Genomic DNA, 12,294 nt, shown 5'->3' with positions numbered 1-12,294 from the left:
TCTACTTGTCTTTATAACTAATGCTGTTGATGTGATTTTAAAAAGGTGTCTATTATCATCTGGCCGGGGACAACAGCTGGAAATGAGCAATGTTGGCTAAAGCTGCTCCATTTACAGTTCTTTGTGGCAGTTGATCGATGGGGACTGACCACGACACTTTAAACAAATAAACTAAATCTACCAGTGGGGTTTTACTGACGTATTTTATGCCGTAAATAGACAAAAAACAACAACACTCAGCTGTACTACAACTCAGCAAACAGTCCTCACCTCCAAACCCCTTGCTGTGCTTCTTGTCCTTCCCACTTTTCTCCTTGTCTCGGTCTTTTTCCTTGTCCTTCTTCTTCTTGCTCTTTTTGCTCTTCTTCTTCTTCTTGGACAGGTGTGTGTACGAATCGTCTATAACCAGTTCACCGGCCTCCAGTTCTGCCCCAGAGGAAGAGCTGTCGTCTCCCATGCCTCCTCCGTAATGACCTGAGTAGCAGAGAACACAGTAAGGATTATTAATTACAAAACAAAACGTGGGGTAGGGCTGTTCAATTAATCGTATTTTAATCGCGATGACGATTATGGCTTTCAACGATTCCGAAAACAACGTAATCGAAATAAAAATTATTTATTTATATATGTTTTTAGTTTTTCAGTTGAATTATACTTAAAGTTCAGGGTAATCAACTGTTAAAAACATACTGTTAAACATTTTTTTTTCAATACATGGATGTTTTCAAAGTCAATGAATAATCACATTTAATAAACGCAATCACAATTATTGACCCAAATAATCGAGATTATGATTTTTGCCATAATCGAGCAGCCCTAACATGGGGTATACATACTTTTACTATGGGTGCACCAATGCTATCAGTAGTACAGTAGCAATATATGTACTAATACAGCTCTTTACTTTCAGCTATAACCAATCTGCTGTGTTCACACCAAATGCAAAGAAAATGTCACCTTGGCAATGACAGGTGCCCAAAGACGGATGCAATACTTTTGATTTATTTATGATTCAAAAGTCATAATGATAGGCTTTTGTGGCAAAGTGTCACACAGGTTCAAAGATTCCAACCTGCCGGGGCGGCTAGCAGAGAACAATGCAGCACAGGCAGCATGTAGAGACACTACATACTGATATACACCTGAACATCAGCAGGAGAGGACTCTTTAAAGTAGAGACACTACATACTGATATACACCTGAACATCAGCAGGAGAGGACTCTTTAAAGTAGAGACACTACATACTGATATACACCTGAACATCAGCAGGAGAGGACTCTTTAAAGTAGAGACACTACATACTGATATACACCTGAACATCAGCAGGAGAGGACTCTTTAAAGTAGAGACACTACATACTGATATACACCTGAACATCAGCAGGAGAGGACTCTTTAAAGTAGAGACACTACATACTGATATACACCTGAACATCAGCAGGAGAGGACTCTTTAAAGTAGAGACACTACATACTGATATACACCTGAACATCAGCAGGAGAGGACTCTTTAAAGTAGAGACACTACATACTGATATACACCTGAACATCAGCAGGAGAGGACTCTTTAAAGTAGAGACACTACATACTGATATAACACCTGAACATCAGCAGGAGAGGACTCTTTAAAGTAGAGACACTACATACTGATATACACCTGAACATCAGCAGGAGAGGACTCTTTAAAGTAGAGACACTACATACTGATATACACCTGAACATCAGCAGAGAGGACTCTTTAAAGTAGAGACACTACATACTGATATACACCTGAACATCAGCAGGAGAGGACTCTTTAAAGTAGAGACACTACATACTGAAATACACCTGAACATCAGCAGGAGAGGACTCTTTAAAGTAGAGACACTACATACTGATATACACCTGAACATCAGCAGGAGAGGACTCTTTAAAGTAGAGACACTACATACTGATATACACCTGAACATCAGCAGGAGAGGACTCTTTAAAGTAGAGACACTACATACTGATATACACCTGAACATCAGCAGGAGAGGACTCTTTAAAGTGGAGACACTACATACTGATATACACCTGAACATCAGCAGGAGAGGACTCTTTAAAGTAGAGACACTACATACTGATATACACCTGAACATCAGCAGGAGAGGACTCTTTAAAGTAGAGACACTACATACTGATATACACCTGAACATCAGCAGGAGAGGACTCTTTAAAGTAGAGACACTACATACTGATATACACCTGAACATCAGCAGGAGAGGACTCTTAAAGTAGAGACACTACATACTGATATACACCTGAACATCAGCAGGAGAGGACTCTTTAAAGTAGAGACACTACATACTGATATACACCTGAACATCAGCAGTGAAGACTCTTTAAAGTAGAGACACTACATACTGATATACACCTGAACATCAGCAGGAGAGGACTTTTTAAAGTAGAGACACTACATACTGATATACACCTGAACAATCAGCAGCAGAGGACCTTTAAAGTAGAGACACTACATACTGATATACACCTGAACATCAGCAGGAGAGGACTCTTTAAGTAGAGACCCTACATACTGATATACACCTGAACATCAGCAGGAGGGACCTTAAAGTAGAGACACTACATAACAGAGAATATACACCTGAACATCATCAGGAAGAGGACTCTATAAAGTAGAGACACTACATACTGATATACACCCTGAACATCAGCAGGAGAGGACTCTTTAAAGGTAGAGACACTACATACTGGATATACACCTGACATCAGCAGGAAGGACTCTTTAAAGTAGAGACACTACATACTGATATACACCTGAACATCAGCAGGAGAGGACTCTTTAAAGTAGAGACCTACATACTGATATACACCTGAACATCAGCAGGAGAGGACTCTTTAAAGTAGAGACACTACATCTGATATACACCCTGAACATCAGCAGGAGAGGACTCTTTAAAGTAGAGACACTACATACTGATATACACCTGAACATCAGCAGGAGAGGACTCTTTAAAGTAGAGACACTACATACTGATATACACCTGAACATCAGCAGGAGAGGACTCTTAAAGTAGAGACACTACATACTGATATACACCTGAACATCAGCAGGAGAGGACTCTTTAAAGTAGAGACACTATACTGATATACACCTGAACATCAGCAGGAGAGGACTCTTTAAAGTAGAGACACTACATACTGATATACACCTGAACATCAGCAGGAGAGGACTCTTTAAAGTAGAGACACTACATACTGATATACACCTGAACATCAGCAGGAGAGGACTCTTTAAAGTAGAGACACTACATACTGATATACACCTGAACATCAGCAGGAGAGGACTCTTTAAAGTAGAGACACTACATACTGATATACACCTGAACATCAGCAGGAGAGGACTCTTTAAAGTAGAGACACTACATACTGATATACACCTGAACATCAGCAGGAGAGGACTCTTTAAAGTAGAGACACTACATACTGATATACACCTGAACATCAGCAGCAGAGGACTCTTTAAAGTAGAGACACTACATACTGATATACACCTGAACATCAGCAGGAGAGGACTCTTTAAAGTAGAGACACTACATACTGATATACACCTGAACATCAGCAGGAGAGGACTCTTTAAAGTAGAGACACTACATACTGATATACACCTGAACATCAGCAGGAGAGGACTCTTTAAAGTAGAGACACTACATACTGATATACACCTGAACATCAGCAGGAGAGGACTCTTTAAAGTAGAGACACTACATACTGGATATACACCTGAACATCAGCAGGAGAGGACTCTTTAAAGTAGAGACACTACATACTGATATACACTGAACATCAGCAGGAGAGGACTCTTTAAAGTAGAGACACTACATACTGATATTACACCTGAACATCAGCAGGAGAGGACTCTTTAAAGTAGAGACACTACATACTGATATACACCTGAACATCAGCAGGAGAGGACTCTTTAAAGTAGAGACACTACATACTGATATACACCTGAACATCAGCAGGAGAGGACTCTTTAAAGTAGAGACACTACATACTGATATACACCTGAACATCAGCAGGAGAGGACTCTTTAAAGTAGAGACACTACATACTGATATACACCTGAACATCAGCAGCAGAGGACTCTTTAAAGTAGAGACACTACATACTGATATACACCTGAACATCAGCAGGAGAGGACTCTTTAAAGTAGAGACCCTACATACTGATATACACCTGAACATCAGCAGGAGAGGACTCTTTAAAGTAGAGACACTACATACTGATATACACCTGAACATCAGCAGGAGAGGACTCTTTAAAGTAGAGACACTACATACTGATATACACCTGAACATCAGCAGGAGAGGGACTCTTTAAAGTAGAGACACTACATACTGATATACACCTGAACATCAGCAGGAGAGGACTTTTTAAAGTAGAGACACTACATACTGATATACACCTGAACATCAGCAGCAGAGGACTCTTTAAAGTAGAGACACTACATACTGATATACACCTGAACATCAGCAGGAGAGGACTCTTTAAAGTAGAGACCCTACATACTGATATACACCTGAACATCAGCAGGAGAGGACTCTTTAAAGTAGAGACACTACATACTGATATACACCTGAACATCAGCAGGAGAGGACTCTTTAAAGTAGAGACACTACATACTGATATACACCTGAACATCAGCAGGAGAGGACTCTTTAAAGTAGAGACACTACATACTGATATACACCTGAACATCAGCAGCAGAGGACTCTTTAAAGTAGAGACACTACATACTGATATACACCTGAACATCAGCAGGAGAGGACTCTTTAAAGTAGAGACACTACATACTGATATACACCTGAACATCAGCAGGAGAGGACTCTTTAAAGTGGAGACACTACATACTGATATACACCTGAACATCAGCAGGAGAGGACTCTTTAAAGTAGAGACACTACATACTGATATACACCTGAACATCAGCAGGAGAGGACTCTTTAAAGTAGAGACACTACATACTGATATACACCTGAACATCAGCAGGAGAGGACTCTTTAAAGTAGAGACACTACATACAGATATACACCTGAACATCAGCAGGAGAGGACTCTTTAAAGTAGAGACACTACATACTGATATACACCTGAACATCAGCAGGAGAGGACTCTTTAAAGTAGAGATACTACATACTGATATACACCTGAACATCAGCAGGAGAGGACTCTTTAAAGTAGAGACACTACATACTGATATACACCTGAACATCAGCAGGAGAGAACTCTTTAAAGTAGAGACACTACATACTGATATACACCTGAACATCAGCAGGAGAGGACTCTTTAAAGTAGAGACACTACATACTGATATACACCTGAACATCAGCAGGAGAGGACTCTTTAAAGTAGAGACACTACATACTGATATACACCTGAACATCAGCAGGAGAGGACTCTTTAAAGTGGAGACACTACATACTGATATACACCCTAACATCAGCAGGAGAGGACTCTTTAAAGTAGAGACACTACATACTGATATACACCTGAACATCAGCAGGAGAGGACTCTTTAAAGTAGAGACACTACATACTGATATACACCTGAACATCAGCAGGAGAGGACTCTTTAAAGTAGAGACACTACATACTGATATACACCTGAACATCAGCAGGAGAGGACTCTTTAAAGTGGAGACACTACATACTGATATACACCTGAACATCAGCATGAGAGGACTCTTTAAAGAGTAGAGACACTACATACTGATATACACCTGAACATCAGCAGGAGAGGACTCTTTAAAGTAGAGACACTACATACTGATATACACCTGAACATCAGCAAGGAGAGGACTCTTTAAGTAGAGACACTACATACTGATATACACCTGAACATCAGCAGGAGAGGACTCTTTAAAGTAGAGACACTACATACTGATATACACCTGAACATCAGCAGGAGAGGACTCTTTAAAGTAAGAGACACTACATACTGATATACACATGAACATCAGCAGGAGAGGACTCTTTAAAGTAGAGACACTACATACTGATATACACCTGAACATCAGCAGGAGAGGACTCTTTAAAGTAGAGACACTACATACTGATATACACCTGAACATCAGCAGGAGAGGACTCTTTAAAGTAGAGACACTACATACTGATATACACCTGAACATCAGCAGGAGAGGACTCTTTAAAGTAAGAGACACTACATACTGATATACACCTGAACATCAGCAGGAGAGGACTCTTTAAAGTAGAGACACTACATACTGATATACACCTGAACATCAGCAGGAGAGGACTCTTTAAAGTAGAGACACTACATACTGATATACACCTGAACATCAGCAGGAGAGGACTCTTTAAAGTAGAGACACTACATACTGATATACACCTGAACATCAGCAGGAGAGGACTCTTTAAAGTAGAGACACTACATACTGATATACACCTGAACATCAGCAGGAGAGGACTCTTTAAAGTAGAGACACTACATACTGATATACACCTGAACATCAGCAGGAGAGGACTCTTTAAAGTAGAGACACTACATACTGATATACACCTGAACATCAGCAGGAGAGGACTCTTTAAAGTAGAGACACTACATACTGATATACACCTGAACATCAGCAGGAGAGGACTCTTTAAAGTAGAGACACTACATACTGATATACACCTGAACATCAGCAGGAGAGGACTCTTTAAAGTAGAGACACTACATACTGATATACACCTGAACATCAGCAGGAGAGGACTCTTTAAAGTAGAGACACTACATACTGATATACACCTGAACATCAGCAGGAGAGGACTCTTTAAAGTAGAGACACTACATACTGATATACACCTGAACATCAGCAGGAGAGGACTCTTTAAAGTAGAGACACTACATACTGATATACACCTGAACAATCAGCAGGAGAGGACTCTTTAAAGTAGAGACACTACATACTGATATACACCTGAACATCAGCAGGCAGAGGACTCTTTAAAGTAGAGACACTACATACTGATATACACCTGAACATCAGCAGGAGAGGAACTCTTTAAAGTAGAGACACTACATACTGATATACACCTGAACATCAGCAGGAGAGGACTCTTTAAAGAAGAGACAACTACATACTGATATACACCTGAACATCAGCAGGAGAGGACTCTTTAAAGTAGAGACACTACATACTGATATACACCTGAACATCAGCAGGAGAGGACTCTTTAAAGTAGAGACACTACATACTGATATACACCTGAACATCAGCAGGAGAGGACTCTTTAAAGTAGAGACACTACATACTGATATACACCTGAACATCAACAGGAGAGAACTCTTTAAAGTAGAGACACTACATACTGATATACACCTGAACATCAGCAGGAGAGGACTCTTTAAAGTAGAGACACTACATACTGATATACACCTGAACATCAGCAGGAGAGGACTCTTTAAAGTAGAGACACTACATACTGATATACACCTGATCATCAGCAGGAGAGGACTCTTTAAAGTAGAGACACTACATACTGATACACCTGAACATCAGCAGGGACAGGACTCTTTAAAGTAGAGACACTACATACTGATATACACCTGAACATCAGCAGGAGAGGACTCTTTAAAGTAGAGACACTACATACTGATATACACCTGAACAATCAGCAGGAGAGGACTCTTTAAAGTAGAGACACTACATACTGATATACACCTGAACATCAGCAGGAGAGGACTCTTTAAAGTAGAGACACTACATACTGATATACACCTGAACATCAGCAGGAGAGGACTCTTTAAAGTAGAGACACTACATACTGATATACACCTGAACATCAGCAGGAGAGGACTCTTTAAAGTAGAGACACTACATACTGATATACACCTGAACATCAGCAGGAGAGGACTCTTTAAAGTAGAGACACTATATACTGATATACTACTGAACATCAGCAGGAGAGGACTCTTTAAAGTAGAGACACTACATACTGATATACACCTGAACATCAGCAGGAGAGGACTCTTTAAAGTAGAGACACTACATACTGATATACACCTGAACATCAGCAGGAGAGGACTCTTTAAAGTAGAGACTCCAGCCTATCTAAAAACAACATTATTTAGATGTATCTTACCCTCCACCTCCACCTCTTTCCCCACCACAGGCAGTGGATCTCTGCTCTGCTGGACTTTCTTCTTGGGCGTCTTCGAGTGCTGCGTCCGGTCTCTGTCCTTCTCCTTCTTCCCGCCTCCTTTAGACGAGTGAGGAGGCGGGAACGGGAACGTCTCTCCTTCCTCTTTCTCCGGCGACATGATGAGCTTCATCTTCAGCCCGTCGGCCTCCCGCAGCGTCAGCGGCTCCTCTTTGGGGGCGCCGCCGTGAAACAGGGACGACTTTGAGGAGGAGGAGGAGTGCTTCTTTGAGGAGGAGGAAGAGGATGGAGGACGGTTGTGAGAGAAGGAATGGCTGCCTTTGCTTCCTCCGCCGCCGCCGCTGCTGCTCTCACGCTTACGGTCCTTGGAGGAGTGCGAGGAGAAAGGAGGGTACGAGGGTTTCTTGTGTAAATGGGGGCTGGGGTCTGAACCGGTGGCCAGAGGGGAGGTGATGGCCTGCAGGAGGCCCATCGCTGTGTCTGTTGGGAGGGAGGAGGAGGGGGAGGACATGGGGGAGCGGTCTGCAGATTTGTGCTTCTTCTTGTGGGAAGGAGGGCCATCGTGGTCTGAAACAGGGACGACAAAAAGAAAAGTTAATACAGATGCCGAGTGTTTTGATAAGATGGAGCTTTATTAATCCCCGTGGGGAAATTCAGCAGCAGACGATGCAACTGTAACGGAGATAAATGTGTTTGTAACCAAAAAAAACACCAAACTCAGGGACAGTTTCATCCAGTGTTTCCTCCAGACCAGGGCTGAGAGGGCGTCCACCCCGAGAGCGCGTTTTAAAAAAACTTTTCTTTTGTTCTTGTGTCTCAGTCATCCACACCAATCAGAAGTGCTGTGCTCCACATGTACCAGCCATTGATAACCAATCAGAAGCGGCCCCTGATAGAAGCTGATAGACAGATTGATCCAATCACCTGCCAAGTATTTTTGAAAGTGCCTGCCCTTTCCAAATGGCTTCCAATGGAGCTCTAGATGCTTTGGTGAAACAAAGCATCTGGGTCAGGTTAGTGATGCTCCATCACATGTTTCTATTACAGGGTGAATCTTAAACTGAAGCTTGACTTTAAAGCAACGGAAGCTTCATGTAAGTTTAGTTCTGTCACTCGTAGCTCAGGCTGCGGGGGTGCTGGAGACGGGAGCACGTTGATACGACCTTCCTAGCCGGAGTTATGGCCGCATTTTACAATAAACTTCCGTTGGGTCCTTAAAAACAAATATCGCAAATCGAATCGCAATATCTGTCAGAAAAATCACAATTAGATTTTTCCCCAAAATCGTGCAACACACACACACACACACACAACACACACACACACACACACACACACACACACACACACACACACACACACACACACACACACACACACACACACACACACACACACACACACACACACACACCACACACACACACACACACACACACACACACACACACACACACACACACACACACACACACCACACACACACACACACACACACACACACACACACACACACACACACACACACACACAGTCCTTGGAAGATGCGGCAGGAACAGGCTTTGCTGGCGGTGAAAATAATCCCACCGGCCTCCTTTGCCCCTCCAACAGAGGGATGTCCTTTTTCCTTTTCGTCATTTCAAGCGATAAAAACTCTCGATCTTCTCTCAAATTATAACATTTTGTGGACGCCCTCGGCTCGAGTTCAGGGCGTTCCGAGCTGAATAAGAGCGTCAAATGACGGCGAGACGCCCCCCTGGCGGAAACGCTGGTTTCATCCCACAGGCCATTTTGAAAGAACATCCATAACATTCATCTGTTTGCAACTCATATATCCATATTCCAATTGCTGTATATAGACTATTCTGCACTGTTTCTATTATATTCTATTTGATCTGTTTCATTGTGTTGCACTGTGGGAGGAGCCTGTGACCTAAGATGTTCATCGTCATAACCACACTATGCACACATGACCAATAAAAGCCTTGAACCTTGAGGTATCATCCTCTCACCTCTGTAGTAGTAGTCATCGCTGTGTTTCTTCTTCTTCTTGTGCGAGTCTCCTCCGAGCATGAACAGCTCTGAATCCTGAATTGAAATGACACAATTGCTTTTTATTTCACCACCAGTGAGTTTAAACGATTACAAAGTGTTATAACGGCATAATTAGTGGCATAATGTCTTTGAGGCTTTCTGTGATTTGAGGTCAATGTAACGTGGAAAGTCGACTTACTTTTGGGCGCTTCTTGGAAGACTTCCGGACCTGAGCAGCGATCTCCTCTTCCTCCCTCAACAGATCCTTGTAGGACCTCCTCTTCTCTCTCTGGCTCCGACCGGCTACAAGGCCTCTTTCTCCGTCCATCACCATATCTACAATAGATTCACTGAGTATTATTTACTTAAAAAAATAAAGATTGTATGAAACACAGATTCTATAAAGGCTATTATACGTGTCATATCCTGTGCAAATTATATAAATATAACTGTGAAAAATGGCCTGTTTGATAAGCCTTTACTAGATGTAATTTACAGGCAGATATTATTACCCATTCCTCCTTTACTCTTGATCTCCTCAAAAGCCATAGCCCCTCTTCCGTCAACACGTCGATCCGTCACAGAACGTCAATGACAACATAAGGCAGGATCCAGACCTGTAAAGTGAAAAGAGAATTAAAGTTAAAGTATTGAATATATAAAATATCTATTCTGGACAAAAACAATCAGTTCAACATTACACAAAAACAAGGCTACACATTCTTCATAATGTAACGTTACCTAGACGCTACGACTAAATAGGGCAGCTACTCCCAGTGGTGTAAAGTAACTAAGTACATTTACTCAAGTACACTTTGGGGACACTTGTACTTTACTCGAGTATCTAACCCCACTACAGTTCAGAGGTAAATGGTGTACTTTTCCTCCACTACATGTATTTAATACCTTTAGTTACTTCACAGATCTGGATGAATGATGTGAAATCTAATCAAGTGTTGAATCAGACTTTAGTTCCACCTGGAGTAAATCCACCAGCTACCCTGCAGTATACAAAGTCATTCAGACTAGCTGCACCTTCACCAGCTTTGAGAACACTTTCATGATCAATCATTATAAAACACATCATATATATTATTCTGAAATGGACCAATCTGCACAACGACTACTTTCACTGTCACTACTTTCACTATATTTTGATGACAATACTTTTCTACTTTTACTTGAGGAACATTTTGAATGCAGGACTTTTACTGTAACAGAGTATTCCTACACTCTGGTACTTCTAATTTTACTCAAGCACAAGATCTGAGTACTTCTACTTTTACTCAAGTACAAGATCTGAGTACTTCTACTTTTATTCAATTACAAGATCTGTGTACTTGTGCTTTTACTCAAGTACAAGATCTGAGTACTTCCACTTTTATTCAATTACAAGATCTGTGTACTTGTGCTTTTACTCAAGTACAAGATCTGAGTACTTCTCCCACCTCTGCAGGATATAAACAAAGTCCATAGGGGTTGCTATTCCTGCTGATCTGGAGCTGCAGGTGTCCTGGACAAAACGCTGTTCTAAAGTGCTCATTGATTGATGCTTCTTGAGGATAAACACTAGTAAAAATACAAAAAGAATGTGGTCTGTTAACTACAAAGGAGTTAGATAAATTATAGCTAATAACAAACTCCCGCCTCCTTTCGTAAAGATACACAAACACACCCCTTCTCCATTCACTTGGACTCCCAACATCTCCACCACTCAGATCCGTGTCGCTGAGCAACCCCCCAGTTGTTCGGGATAAACAACGCAGGCAAACCCGAGGCTTATAACCACAGCTAGGCCGCGGGTGTTAAAAGTGCATACAATAATGAGGCAAGCATGCATTCAACTCTACTCAGGTCTTCACGTGCTCTGGGGTTATAGCCTGTGTTGTTTGTAAACCCGAGAAAGAGAGGGAATAACGTGTGTATTTGAAATGTACTACCTTCTAGAGCTCCAATTTACGCGGGTCGAGTCGCCATCTTTTATTTTTGAGATTGCAACAATACGTGTGGACGTAGGGGGCGGGGTTTGGTGATGCAGCCAATCAGAGGAGGGGGAAAATAGCCGTTTCCGTAATGCATTCGCTGAAGAACTACAAACTACAAAAAGCGCTAATTTGA

At 41.7% G+C, this 12,294-nt stretch overlaps 1 protein-coding gene across 2 annotated transcripts; it reads right to left on the bottom strand.

The window, feature by feature from the left end:
- Positions 1 to 270: 270 nt before the first annotated feature.
- On the bottom strand, positions 271 to 12,189 carry hmgxb4a (HMG box domain containing 4a; the record flags this gene model as incomplete). 2 transcript variants are annotated; one of them, XM_034222726.1, is given in 6 exon segments in its annotated part: positions 271 to 474; positions 8,125 to 8,709; positions 10,155 to 10,230; positions 10,376 to 10,512; positions 10,689 to 10,793; positions 12,117 to 12,189. In XM_034222726.1, coding segments are annotated over 5 exon segments (1,039 nt in total), but the record flags the coding sequence as incomplete, so codon positions are not given.
- Positions 12,190 to 12,294: the final 105 nt, after the last annotated feature.

The sequence above is a fragment of the Gymnodraco acuticeps genome, unplaced genomic scaffold, assembly GCF_902827175.1.
Source record: "Gymnodraco acuticeps unplaced genomic scaffold, fGymAcu1.1, whole genome shotgun sequence".
In the NCBI taxonomy this organism is placed as follows: domain Eukaryota; kingdom Metazoa; phylum Chordata; class Actinopteri; order Perciformes; family Bathydraconidae; genus Gymnodraco; species Gymnodraco acuticeps.
The sequence above is the reverse complement of the archived record's forward strand: the minus strand, read 5'-3'. Positions and strand labels throughout refer to the sequence as shown.